The sequence below is a fragment of the Salmo trutta genome, chromosome 16 (assembly GCF_901001165.1).
Source record: "Salmo trutta chromosome 16, fSalTru1.1, whole genome shotgun sequence".
In the NCBI taxonomy this organism is placed as follows: Eukaryota; Metazoa; Chordata; class Actinopteri; order Salmoniformes; family Salmonidae; genus Salmo; species Salmo trutta.
The window spans coordinates 33630569-33648540 of record NC_042972.1 but is presented as its reverse complement, the minus strand read 5'-3'; the positions used below and the strand labels follow the sequence as shown (position 1 = coordinate 33648540).

At 42.8% G+C, this 17972-nt stretch overlaps 1 protein-coding gene across 2 annotated transcripts in view; it reads left to right on the top strand.

The window, feature by feature from the left end:
* The window catches only part of LOC115150611 (S-adenosylhomocysteine hydrolase-like protein 1), a 62645-nt gene that overhangs the window by 37031 nt on the left and 7642 nt on the right, over nucleotides 1–17972 (top strand). For both annotated transcript variants that reach the window (XM_029694074.1, XM_029694075.1), the window contains exons 2-8: nucleotides 2279–2390; nucleotides 2490–2633; nucleotides 6127–6227; nucleotides 12342–12444; nucleotides 14345–14439; nucleotides 14575–14681; nucleotides 14773–14889. In XM_029694074.1, coding sequence (XP_029549934.1) covers nucleotides 2279–2390; nucleotides 2490–2633; nucleotides 6127–6227; nucleotides 12342–12444; nucleotides 14345–14439; nucleotides 14575–14681; nucleotides 14773–14889 — 779 coding nt within the window. The remainder of the gene's footprint in view (nucleotides 1–2278; nucleotides 2391–2489; nucleotides 2634–6126; nucleotides 6228–12341; nucleotides 12445–14344; nucleotides 14440–14574; nucleotides 14682–14772; nucleotides 14890–17972) is intronic.

Sequence of the window (17972 nt, the reverse complement as noted above, 5' to 3'; positions counted from 1 at the left end):
ACAGCAAAGCAAAGATTTTAAAAACAGACAAATTTGTGAAATTGTTTATCTGACATGTGGTGGTTGCGTGAGGCTTGGTGCTCATGGAATCAGAAGGCAGTTGAACAAACACTCACAGGCAATATAAACAGGATCTGTCTTATTTCTGTAGATATACACTACCTGTCAAAAGTTTTAGAACACATACTCGTTCAAGGGTTTTCTTAATTTTTACTATTTTATACATTGTAGAATAATAGTGAAGACATCAACTATGGAATGATGTAGTAACCAAAAAAGTGTTAAACAAATGTTTATTTTAGATTCTTCAAATATAGCCACCCTTTGCCTTGATGACAGCTTTGCACACTCTTGGCATTCTTTCAACCAGCTTCACCTGGAATACCTTTCCAACAGTCTTGATGGAGTTCCCACATATGCTGAGCACTTGTTGGCTGCTTTTCCTTCACTCTGCGGTCCGACTCATCCCAAATCATCTCAATTGGGTAGAGGTCGGGTGATTTGTGGAGGCCAGGTCATCTGATGCAGCACTCCATCACTCTCCTTCTTGGTCAAATAGCCCTTACACAGCCTGGAGATATGTTGGGTCATTGTCCTGTTGAAAAACAAATGATAGTTCCGCTAAGCACAAACCAGATGGGATGGTGTATCGCTGCAGAATGCTGTGGTAGTCATGCTGGTTAATTGTGCCTTGAATTCTAAATATATCACAGACAGTGTCACCAGCAAAGCACCCCCACACCATCACACCACCTCTTCCATGCTTTACGGTGGGAAATACACAAGCAGAGATCATCTGTTCACCCACACTGCGTCTCACAAAGACAAGGCGGTTGGAACCAAAAATCTCCAATTTGGAGTCCAGACCAAAGGACAGATTTCCACTGGTCTAATGTCCATTTGCTTGTGTTTCTTGGGCCAAGCAAGTCTCTTATTATTATTAGTGTCCTTTTTAGTAGTGGTTTCTTTGCAGCAATTCGGCCATAAAGGCCTGATTCACGCAGTCTGCTCTGAACAGTTGATGTTGAGATGTCTGTTACTTGAACTCTGAAGCAATTATTTGGGCTGCAATTTCTGAGGCTAGTAACTCTAATGAACTTATGCTCTGCAGCAGAGGTAACTCTGGGTCTTCCTTTCCTGTGGCTGTCGTCATGAGAGCCAGTTTCATCATAGCGCTTGGTTTTTGCGACTGCACTTGAAGAAACTTTCAAAGTTCTTGAAATGTTCCGGATTGACCGACCTTCATGTCTTAAAGGATAATGATGGACGGTCATTTCTCTTTGCTTATTTGAGCTGTTCTTGCCATAATATGGACTTGGTCTTTTACCAAGTAGGGATATCTTCTGTATACCCCCTACCTTGTCACAACACAACTGATTGATTGGCTCAAAGGCATTAAGGAAAGAAATTCCACAAATTAACTTTAAGAACGCACACCTGTTAATTGAAATGCATTCCAGGTGACTACCTCATGAAGCTGGTTGAGAAAATCCCAAGAGTGTGCAAAGCTGTCATCAAGGCAAAGGGTGGTTATTTGAAGAATCTAAAATATATTTTGATTTTCTTTAACTTTTTTGGTTACTACGTGATTACATATGTGTTATTTCATAGTTTTGATCTCTTCACTATTATTCTACAATGTAAAAAAATAAAGAAAAACCCTTGACTGATTAGGTGTTCTAAAACTTTTGACAGGTAGTGTATATGGATTATTTATAAATCCAGGCACATTTAACAGTTCGGCTATTGATTCTAGACCTAATTAAGTTGCTGTTTCCTCACTTTTCTTAGGCAATAAGGCAAGGGCTGTTTCTCGTCTCCTTATTCTGCTGCCTCCGCCGAGTTGTTCTCAACACCAATATGCTGTTTAACTTTTCTATTATGCACATAGCAACATGGTCTAGGAAAAGGCGCCAATTCAACAGCGCACTGATGTGTTTCAGAACCGTGGACAGGGACGACTATCCAACGCGGGAGAAAACACATTTGTTATAAAATAATATCTTTATTAGTGTTGCACTATTGTTCTTACGTCATATAACAATAGAATTGCTGTAGTACGTGCCATCCCCACTGCCTCCACAATGGATTAGTCTACTCAGGCAGGCGTGAATCAGACTGGTGTCTTGTACACCATGAATTATAATTATTTGAATTTCTTTGCTACTGCTCGACTTATGAAATCTTGGTTAACCAACAGCCTATCGGCCAAACAATCAACCAGTAGACTAAATGGGGTCAGCTTTAGTCTAAATTGTACCCTCTTTTGCACCTTCAGCAAATCCAGTTTGTGGAAGACAAGCAGGAGTTCAGCAGGTTCCCTACCAAGGCTGGCCGACGCTCGCTATCTCGATCCATCTCTCAGTCATCCACGGACAGCTACAGCTCCGGTACTACACACACACACACACACACACACACACACACACACACATATGGATTGCTTGACCCTTTCGTGCTGACTTTCCCCTCTCTGTCTCCTTTCCCAGCTGCGTCCTACACAGACAGCTCTGACGATGAGACTTCACCACGGGACAAAACACAGCTCAACTCCAAGGGCACCAGTGACTTCTGTGTGAAGAACATCAAACAGGCCGAATTTGGTCGTCGCGAGATTGAGATTGCAGAACAAGGTACAATAGCATGGCTCTGTAACCTGTCACCTTCACGTCTCACACACAGAACAACACAAGATGATAAGAAGTGATAAACCTCAAAGCATTCCCAGGGGGCTCCAGGTGTAAGGTACTGGTTGTTGGTTATTTAAAGCATGTTCTTGAAATTTGCTGTCTTATGGCATGAATCAATTAGACTAATCAATGGTTGACAGTCTTTGATCATAGGTAATATTAGGACATGTTAATAAAACCACTACTGGCATCAATCAGGATGAAAAGAGCAACAAAAACATTTCTGTGAACAACAGACAGTAAAGTATATCTAAATATTGCTCTTGCCAGGATTTTGGGCCTGTTGCTCAGAAATGTACTAGAATCCCACCCTCCAAGGCCAGGATTGGCAATCTCGGATTAACCGAGAGACTGATTGAAGGGGAGAATCTGGGATAAGAAAAGAACAGCTTCGCTCAGTTCTGTGAATGACTGACATACTCTAGCAGCTAGAGTCTAGCTAGTTATCTATAGTAAGCTTGTTATCTATAGTAAGCTTGTTATCTATAGTCAGATTGACCTCGACCAATCTTTCTGCAGATATGGCTTCTGCTCTTAAGGGCTTCATAGATGACTGCTGTGTCGTATTATTAGGCTATTCTTTGGTTTTGCTGATCAGTCATTTGAAGTGTAACTCACAAGTCATATCAGAGAGAGAAAAACATTATGCAGAAAAATCTAAGATTCACTCGTTCTAACTAGGGTTGTGGCGGTCATGAAATGTTGTCAGCTGGTGATTGTCAAGCAAATAACTGCCGGTCTCACGGTAATTGACCGTTAATTACAATTAACACGTTTAGCATCTCTTGGCTTCCACGCATAGCCTGCAAGTCACTGATGCAGACCTTTGGTCTAAAGAAACATGATATGAAGAAAATGTAGTCAATTTCAGAAGAACAGAAAAGCAAACTCTGAATTGTCCTTATGTTAGGGCCAGATCTGGCTATACCATAGCTGTGGGCTACACTAGTTCATTTAGCAAACAAGATTTGCTTAGAATTCCGTGGCATAATTTTTTAGAATGAAGAATCCAATTGAACATAGCTGAATAAAAAAGAAAGGATATTCTCTCCAAGCGATTTCCGAGGGAGTGCGCACATGCAGCTTTTCTGTGTTGAGCGGTTAACAAAGAAACAGGTGCTTAATTATGCAAATTTTGTTGTGATACAAACGTTGGGCTATATGTTTTGATTATTTATACATTCTAATGCTGTGTGATGTGACTCTAATGATGACTTGAAAAAAGTCATGGAAGGCATGAGCTCTGCTTTGTTGCTTTTGCAGTATGCACACACTTCATCAGTCTCTCATTCACAATTTAAGAAGCACTTGATAATATGCTCCTCAGGCCTCGAAATTCCAGCGGCATCCTCCTTGTGTGGCAGTAATGCCCCCTAAAAATCCATGCATTTTGCGGCCAAAGTGGCCGATGTGCCCTTGGGCTGAATATAATAATTATCATTTCCTTCTCCCGGCAGCCACCTCTCACTCACATGGCTCTCTCAGATACCTCAATTCTTATTAGCCAATGCCCGTCACTTGATCGGGTCCTTCTCACAGCCATCTCAACACTGAAGTAGGCTAGAAGTGAAGACGGACACATCAGGGACGCAACTGTGCGCGTCCCTCTTATTGAATTCCGCGGTACCTACTGAAGATGTTAGAAGAACAGTCCATATTTACTTTTCGACAGCCAACAAGATGAGTAGGCCTAACGAACAGCAAAAGCACTAGCCTATCTACTATCCCCCATAGTACAAAAGTTGACCTATTCTATTGGTCAACTTGTCCTTCTGTGCGAGAAATAAATATACTCTGGGACAGTTGTTGGATGCGATAGATCCCAAATGAATACAACCATTCGCATCAACATTTTTTTTAAAGCAATGAGGCTGATGCAACAGATCAGAACATTTAGCTTAAAATGTTGATTAACTATTAGGTTATTTCTTCAGATTATAAACGTAGCAATGCGCACAATTAGTGGGAAAACACTGTTCTCAAAAGTAACTGCAAATTCGATTATGCAAGTAATGCTTTATTATAAAGGTGCATTTCTCTGGTGAAAATTATCTACACAACTTGAAACTCACGCGCCGCCTTTGTGTGCCAGTTAGGCTCTTCACCGGTTGTAAAGACCATTAATGTGCTTCATTTTTGGAAGTTATTTGCCCATTTTATTTGTGCTACAAACCTTATCAAAACATATAGGCCTATGGGCTAGGCTATATGGGAAGTGTGACTATGATTTTAAAAAGTCACACACAAAAAATTCTTGCCTTACTGCGCATGCTGGGCATCATTCATAAGTGATAATACATTTCAGGTGTGGCTGAAATATCCAAATCCATTCGTTTGAAGGGGTGTCCACATACTTTTGTGTATATATAGTGTATATGTGTGAAATTAGTTTTGATTTAGAATGGACCATTATCATGCATCTGTCTCGGGGCAGGGGAAAAACAATAAATGTTATTCATGCACTAAAATAGCGAATGGAGGACGCTTTTCCCATGGTTCACTTTCATGCCAGCCAGGTAGGCTGTACTCCTGTTGTAAAGCGAAGCAATGCGCTTAATATTTGGAAAGTTGACGAATAAATATAGTAGGCCTGGCCTATAGAAAGCTAATCGCATCCTCCTATTTTTAATAGAGGCCATCAAAACTCTGTTTTCTCACGCGATTGCATAGCCTATAGAAATGTTGCGCAACATGAGCTTATGGGCTTTCATGAAGTGTTTGATTTTCGATTATGTTTGTGTTGTCAGAGTGATTACAGGGACAATAGAGTGCTGAGTACCAGGCAGTTAGCAAGTTTGGTAGGCTACTAATGACTAGCAGCATCAGAGCTTGGAGAATCCTAGTTACCGTGACTAAACGGTCATGTAGAATTTGACTGAGGTCATGACTCCTGACCGCCGGTGTTGTGGTAATACGGTCCTAGGCCTAACCACCAGTTGACACCTTTGATGAAGCTGACCTTCAGTTTTTGCCATGTAGCAAATTCTTTGTCTAAAGTTCTCATTTTATCATTATTGTGTTTGATTTCAGACATTACTCCCCAAATAACTTAGATTTGATGTGTTATCCTCGGCCTAAATGTTGTGTGCAGCATGGCAGCTGAATCTACACCCTTAACACTGTCAGAACAACTCCAGGGATTGATATGGAGTGATCATCCTTGTCCAATATGAATTGGCAGGTTGCAAAGTCATAGCTTATTTGAGGTTATTTGAATTTTACGGCGCTCAGGTTTTGGTGCAGGAAATTCTTTGAGCCCCTTAATTTTGAGAGAGATTTCTGTGGAAGATGGGAGAGTTGGAAGGGCTTTATATTCAGACCACTTTTCTGTTTGTCTACTCTCTGAATGTAGCTAACACGTTTGGAATCTCTTTTTCTTTCCGTTTCTCTATCTCCGTCACTCTCTTTATCACCCCACTTCTCTCTTTCCCCACAGATATGTCAGCATTAATCTCCCTCAGGAAGAGAGCCCAGGGAGAGAAGCCACTTGCTGGGGCAAAAATTGTTGGCTGCACTCACATCACTGCCCAGACTGCAGTAAGAAAACTCTGTCTTCTTACCTATCCTAATATCTCTGCCAAGGCTACAGGAGGACATTTTTCTCCTTACAAAGTAGGATTTGAAGGTCACAGCGTACACAGAGACTTTTGCAGTAACCAAGTTGGCCCTGTTGTTTACACTAACATACACTGTCTCCAATACCCAATCTTTGCTGCAATGAAACATCTCTCCCTCTGACATACCCAAATATCAATGCCAAGACCCTTCCCCACAGTATCGCTACTACAGAATAAGGTTGTGCGGTATACAGATTTTCACATCTTCATACCATTCTTCTCTCATCCCGGGATTTACGGTATTACTAGCTTAGTACACAAGGGTGGAAAAATTATATTACCAGAATGCTAACAAAATTAACTAACGAGCGCAAAGGAGAGAGAAAATAATTGCAAAGACAGGCAATCCAGCTCCTAAAATTATACATATATAGGTAGGAGCTACCGAATGTCATTTTTGGTGTGTTTGGACATTTTATAAGAGAATTTGAAAGAAAGATTGTGCAAATTAACAGTACTGGCACTGGAGCAGAATGTATACACACTGTCTGTGTGGAGTCTGGGGCAATGGGCCTGCCTGCTCTGCTCTGAGAAGATTTGCAAGGAGCAGTTGGGGTAGAAGCAGATGGGCAGAGAATGGAGAGGAGAAAAAACGCAAGGAAATCACAATGGTTCGTCGGAAGGGCTTTGACTTCTCAAACACGGCAGAAAGCCAACACAATGATGCCCCATCACCTTATTAATTCAGCCACTTACTTAGATAGCTAGCAATTTAAACTTAGGGGTCGGGTTAATGCAGAATTCTTAGTTTTCTATGCAGGGAAAAAAACAAAATGCATAAGAAATTTCTTGCTGTGTTTTGTAAGCGCAAACCTAAAATGCTTCTTATTGTAATTTCTGCTTGGCATCAGACAAATCTTGTGCTTCAGTTGCACTTCTCCACTCGGATGAGAATTCACAAACTGGCATTCTATCAGCAGACAGCGCTCTGACTGATGTGAAGCTGCTTTTCTCTGGTACTTTTCTCAGTGTAGCCACACTCCTTTTCTCTGGTAAAATGCAAGATGAACTTTAAGAAAAACAATAAGAAATGTTCCTGGCTACATTATTTCTATGATGAGAAAATACCTTGCTTTTTCATCGTAAGCTCATTTAGCCTACTTGTGTGGCTGCCAGTCAAATAGCGTTTCACTTCTGTTGTCATCTGATGAAAATGTATCTACACTGCTCAAAAAAATAAAGGGAACACTTAAACAACACAAAGTAACTCCAAGTCAATCACACTTTTGTGAAATCAAACTGTCCACTTAGGAAGCAACACTGATTGACAATAAATTTCACATGCTGTTTTGCAAATGGAATAGACAACAGGTGGAAATTATAGGCAATTAGCAAGACACCCCCAATAAAGGAGTGGTTCTGCAGGTGGGGACCACAGACCACTTCTCAGTTCCTATGCTCAGTTCCTTGCGGATGTTTTGGTCACTTTTGAATGCTGGTGGTGCTTTCACTCTAGTGGTAGCATAAGACGGAGTCTACAACCCACACAAGTGGCTCAGGTAGTGCAGCTCATCCAGGATGGCACATCAATGCGAGCTGTGGCAAGAAGGTTTGCTGTGTCTGTCAGCGTAGTGTCCAGGGCATGGAGGCGCTACCAGGAGACAGGCCAGTACATCAGGAGACGTGGAGGAGGCCGTAGGAGGGCAACAACCCAGCAGCAGGACCTCTGCCTTTGTGCAAGGAGGAGCAGGAGAAGCACTGCCAGAGCCCTGCAAAATGACCTCCAGCAGGCCACAAATGTGCATGTGTCTGCTCAAACAGTCAGAAACAGACTCCATGAGGGTGGTATGAGGGCCCGACATCCACAGGTAGGGGTTGTGCTTACAGCCCAACACCGTGCAGGACGTTTGGCATTTGCCAGAGAACACCAAGATTGGCAAATTTGCCACTGGCGCCCTGTGCTCTTCACAGATGAAAGCAGGTTCACACTGAGCACATGACAGACGTGACAGCCTGGAGATGCCGTGGAGAACGTTCTGCTGCCTGCAACATCCTCCAGCATGACCGGTTTGGCGGTGGGTCAGTCATGGTGTGGGGTGGCATTTCTTTGGGGGGCTGCACAGCCCTCCATGTGCTCGCCAGAGGTAACCTGACTGCCATTAGGTACCGAGATGAGATCCTCAGACCCCTTGTGAGACCATATGCTGGTGCGGTTGGCCCTGGGTTCCTCCTAATGCAAGACAATGCTAGACCTCATGTGGCTGGAGTGTGTCAGCAGTTCCTGCAAGAGGAAGGCATTGATGCTATGGACTGGCCTGCCCATTCCCCAGACCTGAATCCAATTGAGCACATCTGGGACATCATGTCTCGCTCCATCCACCAACGCCACGTTGCACCACAGACTGTCCAGGAGTTGGTGGATGCTTTAGTCCAGGTCCGGGAGGAGATCCCTCAGGAGACCATCCGCCACCTCATCAGGAGCATGCCCAGGCATTGTAGGGAGGTCATACAGGCACGTGGAGGCCACACACACTACGGAGACTCATTTTGACTTGTTTTAAGGACATTACATCAAAGTTGGATCAGCCTGTAGTGTGGTTTTCCACTTTAATTTTGAGTGGGACTCCAAATCCAGACCTCCATGGGTTGATAAATTGGATTTCCATTTATTATTTTTGTGTGATTTTGTTGTCAGCACATTCAACTATGTATTTAATAAGATTATTTATTTCATTCAGATCTAGGATGTGTTCCCTTTATTTTTTTGAGCAGTATATTTTTTGCCAAATGTGTTTCACTAATGTATTTTCTGTGAAGGAAAACTATAGTTGCAGGTCCCTGATCACTCTATTGAAGCAAAGAAACACAAACTTTCCATATAAAACACAACCGCTGTCAATACACAGCTGGACTCACCTGCTCCCACTTTCCCCAGTTGTGCTATTTACAAACGACAACATGACTGGCTCAACTGTTCTGGGGAACTACAGAAAACTTCATAATGTAAATAATGTGACAGGTGAAATGAACACAATCTGCTTTATCTTCTAACATACAATGAGGGAAAAAAGTATTTGATCCCCTGCTGATTTTGTACGTTTGCCCACTGACAAAGAAATGATCAGTCTATAATTTTAATGGTAGGTTCATTTTAACAGTGAGAGACAGAAGAACAACAAACAAATCCAGAAAAACGCATGTCAAAAAATTTATTTGCATTTTAATGAGGGAAATAAATATTTGACCCCCCCTCTCAATCAGAAAGATTTCTGGCTCCCAGGTGTCTTTTATACAGGTAATGAGCTGAGATTAGGAGCACACTCTTAAAGGGAGTGCTCCTAATCTCAGCTTGTTACCTGTATAAAAGACACCTGTCCAAAGAAGCAATCAATCAGATTCCAAACTCTCCACTATGGCCAAGACCAAAGAGCTCTCTAAGGATGTCAGGGACAAGATTGTAGACCTACACAATGCTGGAATGGGCTACAAGACCATCGTCAAGCAGCTTGGTGAGAAGGTGACAACAGTTGGTGCGATTATTCACAAATGGAAGAAACACAAAAGAACTGTCAATCTCCCTTAGCCTGGGGCTCCATGCAAGATCTTACCTCGTGGAGTTGCATTGATCATGAGAACGGTGAGTAATCAGCCCAGAACTACACGGGAGGATCTTGTCAATGATCTCAAGGCAACTGGGACCATAGTCACCACATAAAACAATTGGTAATGCACTACGCCGTGAAGGACTGAAATCCTGCAGCGCCCGCAAGGTTCCCCTGCTCAAGAAAGCACATATACATGCCCGTCTGAAGTTTGCCAATGAACTACAGGACAACTGGGTGAAAGTGTTGTGGTCAGATGAGACCAAAATGGAGCTCTTTGGCATCAACTCAACTCGCTGTGTTTGGAGGAGGAGGAATGCTGCCTATGACCCCAAGAACACCATCCCCACCGTCAAACATGGAGGTGGAAACATTATGCTTTGGGGGTGTTTTTCTGCTAAGGGGACAGGACAACTTCACCGCATCAAAGGGACGATGGATGGGGCCATGTACCGTCAAATCTTGGGTGAGAACCTCCTTCCCTCAGCCAGGGCATTGAAAATGGGTCGTGGATGGGTATTCCAGCATGACAATGACCCAAAACACACGGCCAAGGCAACAAAGGAGTGTCTCAAGAAGCACATTAAGGTCCTGGAGTGGCCTAGCCAGTCTCCAGACCTTAATCCCATACAAAATCTGTGGAGGGAGCTGAATGTTCGAGTTGCCAAACGTCTGCCTCGAAACCTTAATGACTTGGAGAAGATCTGCAAAGAGGAGTGGGACCAAATCCCTCCTGAGATGTGTGCAAACCTGGTGGCCAACTACAAGAAACGTCTGACCTCTGATTGCCAACAAGGGTTTTGCCACCAAGTACTAAGTCATGTTTTGCAGAGGGGTCAAATACTTATTTCCCTCATTTAAAATGCAAATCAATTTATAACATTTTTGACATGTGGTTTTCTGGATTTTTTTGTTATTCTCTCTCACTGTTTAAATAAATCTACCATTAAAATTATAGACTGATCATTTCTTTGTCAGTGGGCAAACGTACAAAATCAGCAGGTGATCAAATACTTTTTTTCCTTGATGCTGTGAATAAGCTTTTATATAAAGTATTCACACCTCTTACAGCCTGAATTTAAAATGGATTAACTTGAGATTTTGTGTCGCTGATCTACACACAATATAAAACATTTTTTAAATTAATATAATAGGAAAAGCTGAAATGTCTTAAATCGGTAAGTATTCAAACCTAAATAAGTTCAGGTGTAAAAATTAGTTTACTAGGTCACAAAATAAGATGCATGATTTTTGAATAATAACATTATTTTTGAATGGCTACCCCATCTCTGTACCCACACATACAATTTTCTATAAGGTCCCTTAGTCGAAAAGTGCATTTCAAGCACAGGGAGGTTTTCCAATGCCTCGCAAAGAAGGGCACCTGTTGCTAGATAAAAAAAAAATTTTAAATTAATTTTATTTTTTATTTTTTTCAATTACGCTTTGGATGGTGTCAATATACCAATCACTACAAAGATACCAGTCCGTTCATTACTCAGTTGCCGGAGAGGAAGGAAACCACGTGATTACACCATGAGGCCAATTGTGATTTAAAAGCGTTGGAGTTTAATAGCTGTGATAGAGAACTGAGGATGTAGTTACTCCACAATGCTAACCTAAATGACAGTGAAAAGAAGGAAGCCTGTACAGAAAATAAATATTCCAAAACATGCATCCTGTTTGCAATAAGGCACTTTATACAATAATTTTTTTATTTTACCTTTATTTAACTAGGCAAGTCAGTTAAGAACAAATTTCTTATTTTCAATGACGGCCTAGGAACTGTGGGTCAACTGCCTTGTTCAGGGGCAGAATGACATATTTTTACCTTGTCAGCTCGGGGATTCGATCTTGCAACCTTTCGGTTACAAGTCCAACGCTCTAACCACTAGGCTACCCGCCACTACTTAAGTAATAGTGCACAAAATATGGCAAAAAAATCACTTTTTGTCCTGAATACAAAGCGTTAAGTTTGAGTCAAATCCAGCACAACAAATCACTGAGTACCACTCTTCATATTTTCAAGCATGGTGGTGACTGCATCATGCTATGGATATGCTTGTCATCGGCAAGGACTAGGGAGTTATTTAGGACAAAAATAAATGTGATCCAGCGAAGCACAGGCAAAATCTTAGAGGAAATCCTGTTTGTCTGCTTTCCAACAGACACGGAGAGACAAATCCACCTTTCAGCAGGACAATAACCATAAACGAATGAAAAGAATATTGTTGAATTTTTCTTCCACTTTGAAATTAGAGTATTGTGTGTACATCACTGACCAAAAATTACAATTAAATCCATTTTAATCCCACTTTGTGAAACAAGAACTCTGTGTGAATATTTTCTGAAGACTAAATATATTGAGTTTTACTGCTCTCTTTGTGTACTGTAAAGCTAAGGCTATTTATGATACAGAGATGTACAAGTAATATGTTGTATTTTTCTTGTTCCTCTCTCATTCAACCCCCTCCTCTCTCTCTTGCCTTCAGGTGTTGATTGAGACTCTGGTGGCCCTGGGGGCTCAGTGTCGCTGGACAGCCTGTAACATCTACTCCACACAGAACGAGGTGGCAGCTGCCCTCTCAGAGATCGGTAAGTAAAAGCTTTCAACATTGCTGCTTTGTTACAGTATGAGCTTCTATATGGAAAAGAATGAGAGGCTGATTGTACTTCATAAGAGGTTTTTGAAAGTTGTGGTACATCACATTCATATTAATTAGTACTATTTCTGTGTACTATGCATACTTTAACTTGTATTAATATGTAATGAATTACATGATTGTTAAATGGGTGTTTCTTGTAAGGGTGCTACAAGTTGAGGGTGATTTGCTTCCCTGTGCCCTTTGAAACCAAGGAGACGTTTTTCGATGTGTTCTCAATAAAGTCCTGAAAAACACAGAGAACATCAGGCTTGCCCTCTAGTCATTGAACTACAGAACCAAGACACGTATATCTCTTGGGTTGCTGGGTGATTGTTAAGTATATGTGATTCCGTAGTGGGGTCTCTTTGTTCATGGCCTGTTAGACGGTTAGGTTCACAACAGAGTCAGACTGCATTAAAGTAGTAACACCGCTCAAGCTGGGAGAGGAACTGGCACACAGGCTGTGGGCTGATTAACTTGTCCTACGCACACAGTATCCTCTGACCATTTACAACCCACTCAGCAGTGTTGACATTTCTACGAGTGAGTTATGCCAGCAATCTTCATACCATACAGTAAGCCTGCCAGAAACCTACTGAGATGGAGACTTGATCAGATGAAAGGAGTAGATAGTAGTACGTTGGTGTATACTTACAGACACAGAGACAGGGATGAGGTTGGAGGACTAGGTATGAGGTTAACTAAGAAAAAGTCAGTGGGATAGAGATCCTAAGCCCAGGTGCTGTATAGCGTGTTTCTAGCTGTATGGTCATACAGGATGAGCAGCGTGGCAGAGGAACCATAGAGCCTTCAAAATCTACCTAATAGCAGGAATCAGAATTGTTTTAGTGTACCACTATATATATATTTTTTTTTACATAAGCTCTCCCTTTCCCACATAGTTGTGTAAAGCTCCATCTGTCAGAGTATCTCTTTGTAATAAACAGTTGGTCCAGGTCTTTTATGGAGAGATCTCCCTGCTAACAGATGAAAGGGCTGTGTCCTCTGGCAGCTTCCGTTTCTGCCTGTCTGGTCTGCTCTACTCTCTCTGGGGTGGAAATGACCAGGAGGCCTTCTGTCCTGCTGCAGCTATCACCTGATGTCTGGTCCTCTTCTAGAAATCACAGGATAACAGCTTTTGAGACAAGAGACCCAGCTTATTATCCCCTCTAGGTTTAGAGAACAGACATACAGAGGGTTTTACTCACACCCTCTGTGTTATAAAGCCTGCATTATGATGTTATAAGCATCTCAGAAAGGAAGTAAAATGTTAGGTCAGTTCACCACAATTGGTCATGAAGACACATAGCAGTATAGGACTACTGTGTAACTAAGCCTAATAAGCTACAGTAGCGATTCTACATGATCATTCAGTACTCATGTCAATATTGTTATGGCTGCTATTGATAGCCGTTTCCTGAATGATTGAGTGTGTGAAGTTAGCTTTAATGTTAGAGAGCTGAACTCTTTAGTGAGAAGGGTTGTGTAAGTGTTCTGCCTGCTGGGGGAGCCTACAGCACTGTTCTAGGCTATGTGGTGTTGTGGTTGGATTGTTGTGCAGGTCCAGATATCTGGAGTTAAGCTGCAGGCCATTATATTAATATGGCTTTAGAGCAGATTATACAGACGTTGAGCACCGTGCGTTCAAAGGTGATCAGTTCTGCTCTCTGGAATGAAGGGTCTTTGCGTCACAAACCAATTATTTTGCTTATATTAAAGGTTCAGGACCCTGTGCTGTTGTTTAAAAAGGGATTTTGATTTGTCTCTGTTTTGTAATATCTGTCTGATCTGGAGAAATATAGTAATTTCTAAACCCCTCTATTCTCCTAACTACCTTGTGATTTGTGCAGGTGTGGCAGTTTTTGCCTGGAAGGGGGAATCGGAGGATGACTTCTGGTGGTGTATCGACAAGTGCGTCAACATGGAGGGCTGGCAGCCTAACATGGTACCCATATAAGTCTAATTTATCCTCCTTTAACAACAAGGCAAATGTCCTTGTAGACCATTTTGTGTTACTGATATGTGTCTGTTTGTTGTCACCGTTTGAGAATGTTGTCCCTTCTTGCTGTGTCTGTGGTAGATCCTTGATGATGGAGGGGACTTGACCCACTGGGTGTATAAGAAATACCCCAACGTCTTCAAGAAGATCAGGGGCATTGTGGAGGAGAGTGTGACTGGGGTCCACAGGTAATTTTAGTTCTGATTACAGCACAGTCACACACACAAGACCAGCGGGCAACTCTGAGCTAAGTTACTTAGTCACCTCTTTGTCTTTCAGGTTGTACCAGTTGTCCAAAGCAGGCAAGCTGTGTGTGCCAGCCATGAACGTGAATGACTCTGTGACAAAGCAGAAGTTTGACAACCTCTACTGCTGCAGAGAGTCTATCCTGGATGGGTAGGTGTTAAATTAACCTTTAAGCGAAGTGAATGTTGTCTCACTACAACACTGTGTTCTTTGCACTACATAACAATGTGTCAATTAGATTTATTTTGTAAATACTGTAGATGCTGTACATAATCAGGGCAAGGCGGGTGACCGGAAACATGACCGAATACAGTGTAGCTATTCCCTCCGCAAGGCAATCAAACAAGCTAAGCATCAGTATAGAGACAGAGTAGAGTCGCAATTCAACGGCTAAGACACGAGAGGGATGTGGCAGGGTCTACAGTCAATCACGGACTACAAAAAGTTAACCAGCCCCATCGCGAACCACGATGTCTTGCTCCCAGACAAACTAAACAACTTCTTTGCTTGCTTTGAGGGAAATATAGTGCCACCGACACAGCCCGCTACCAAAACCTGCGGGCTCTCCTTCAATGCAGCCAACGTGAGTTAAACATGTTAACCCTCGCAAGGCTGTCGGCCCAGACGGTATCCCTAGCCGCATCCTCAGAGCATGCGCAGACCAGCTGGCTGGTGTGTTTGCAGACATATTCAATCAATCCCTATCCCAGTCTGCTGTTCCCACATGCTTCAAGAGGGCCACCATTGTTCCTGTTCCCAAGAAAGCGAAGGTAACTGAGCTAAATGACTATCGCCCCGTAGCACTCACTTCCGTCATCATGAAGTGCTTTGAGAGACTAGTCAAGGACCATATCACCTCCACCCTACTTGACACCCTAGACCCACTCTAATTTGCTTACCGCCCCAATAGGTCCACAGACGACGCAATCACACTGCCCTAACCCATCTGGACAAGAGCAATACCTATGTAAGAATGCTGTTCATCGACTATAGCTCAGCATTTAACACCATAGTACCCTCCAAACTCGTCATTAAGCTCGAGACCCTGGGTCTCGACCCCGCCCTGTGCAACTGGGTCCTGGACTTTCTGACTGGCCACCCCAGGTGGTGAGGGTAGGAAACAACATCTCCACCCCGCGGATCCTCAACACTGGGGCCCCACAAGGATGCGTTCTCAGCCCTCTCCTGTACTCCCTGTCCACCCATGACTGCGTGACCATGCATGCCTCCAACTCAATCATCAAGTTTGCAGACAACACTACAGTGGTAGGCTTGATTACTGACAACGACGAGACAGCCTACAAGGAGGAGGTGAGGGCCCTTGGAGTGTGGTGTCAGGAAAATAACCTCACACTCAATGTCAACAAAACAAAGGAGATGATCGTGGACTTCAGGAAACAGTAGAGGGAGCAGCCCCCTATCCACATTGACGGGACAGTAGTGGAGAAGGTGGAAAGTTTTAAGTTCCTCGGCATACACATCACGGACAAACTGAAAAGGTCCACCCACACAGACAGCGTGGTGAAGAAGGCGCAGTGGCGCCTCTTCAACCTCAGGAGGCTGAAGAAATTTGGCTTGTCACCAAAAACACTCACAAACTTTTACAGATGCACACTCGAGAGCATCCTGTCGGGCTGTATCACCGCCTGGTACGGCAACTGCTCCGCCCACAACCGCAAGGCTCTCCAGAGGGTAGTGGGGTCTGCACAACGCATCACCGGGGGCAAACTACCTGCCCTCCAAGACACCTACACCACCTGATGTCACACGAAGGCCAAAAACATCAAGGACAACAACCACCTGAGCCACTGCCTGTTCACCCCGCTAACATCCAGAAGGCGATGTCAGTACAGGTGCATCAAAGCTGGGACCGAGAGACTGAAAAACAGCTTCTATCTCAAGGCCATCAGACTGTTAAACAGCCATCACTAACATTGAGTGGCTGCTGCCAACATACTGACTCAAATCTCTAGCCACTTTAATAATAAAAAAAATTGATGTAATGTATCACTAGCCACTTTAAACAATGCCACTTTATATAATGTTTACATACCCTACATTACTCATGTCATACGTGTATATACTGTACTCTATGCCATCTACTACATCTTGCCTATGCCGTTCGGCCATCGTTCATCCATATATTTATATGTACATATTCTTATTCATTCCTTTACACTTGTGTGTATAAGGTAGTTGTTGTGAAATTGTTAGATTACTTGTTAGATAATTACTGCATGGTCAGAACTAGGAACACAAGCATTTCGCTACACTCGCATTAACATCTGCTAACCATGTGTATGTGACCAATAAAATTTGATTTGATTTACTGTACATACATAAAATGATATACACTAGACAATATAATGGCGCCGGAGGCTTATGACCGAAAAGAGATTCTGGACATCAGAACAGCGAATACTCACCTCGAACTGGACGAAGTTCGTGAGTCCAACTTGAAGTTTAATGAGTCCATTACGAAGGATATACTGCTTTCCGGAGAGCAGGCCCAAATCCCCTTCATTCACCTGAAGAGAAGGCGGAGATACAGAGGGAGAAGGTCGAGGTGCCTTATGAGGATTCAGAGACGAGTGAGTAAATCGCCACTACCATCGGTTCTATTGGCCAACGTGCAATCACTGGAAAACAAACTTGATGATCTACGGTCAAGACTAACCTACCAACGGGACATCAAAAACGGTAATATTTTATGTTTCACCGAGTCGTGGCTGAACGATGACACGGATAATAATGAGCTGGCTGGGTTTTCCATGCATCGGCAGGACAGAGAAGTTACGTCTGATAAGACGAGGGGCAGGGGTGTGTCTATTTTTCAATAACAGCTGGTGCGCCATGTCTAATATTAGACGTTTCGAGGTATTGCTGTAGACCACACTATCTACCAAGAGAGTTATCTATATTATTTGTAGCTGTCTATTTACCACCACAAACCGATGCTGGCACTAAAACTGCACTCAACAAGCTGTATTAGGCCATAAGCAACCAAGAAAATGCTCATCCAGAAGCGGCACTCCTAGTGGCCGGGGACTTTAATGCAGGCAAAATTAAATCAGTTTTACCTAATTTCTACCAGCATGTCACATCTGCAACCAAAGGAGAAAAAATTCTAGACCACCTTTACTCCACACACAGAAACGCATACAAAGCTCTCCCTCACTCTCCCTTTGGCAAATTTGACCATAATTCTATCCTCCTGATTGCTGTTTACAAGC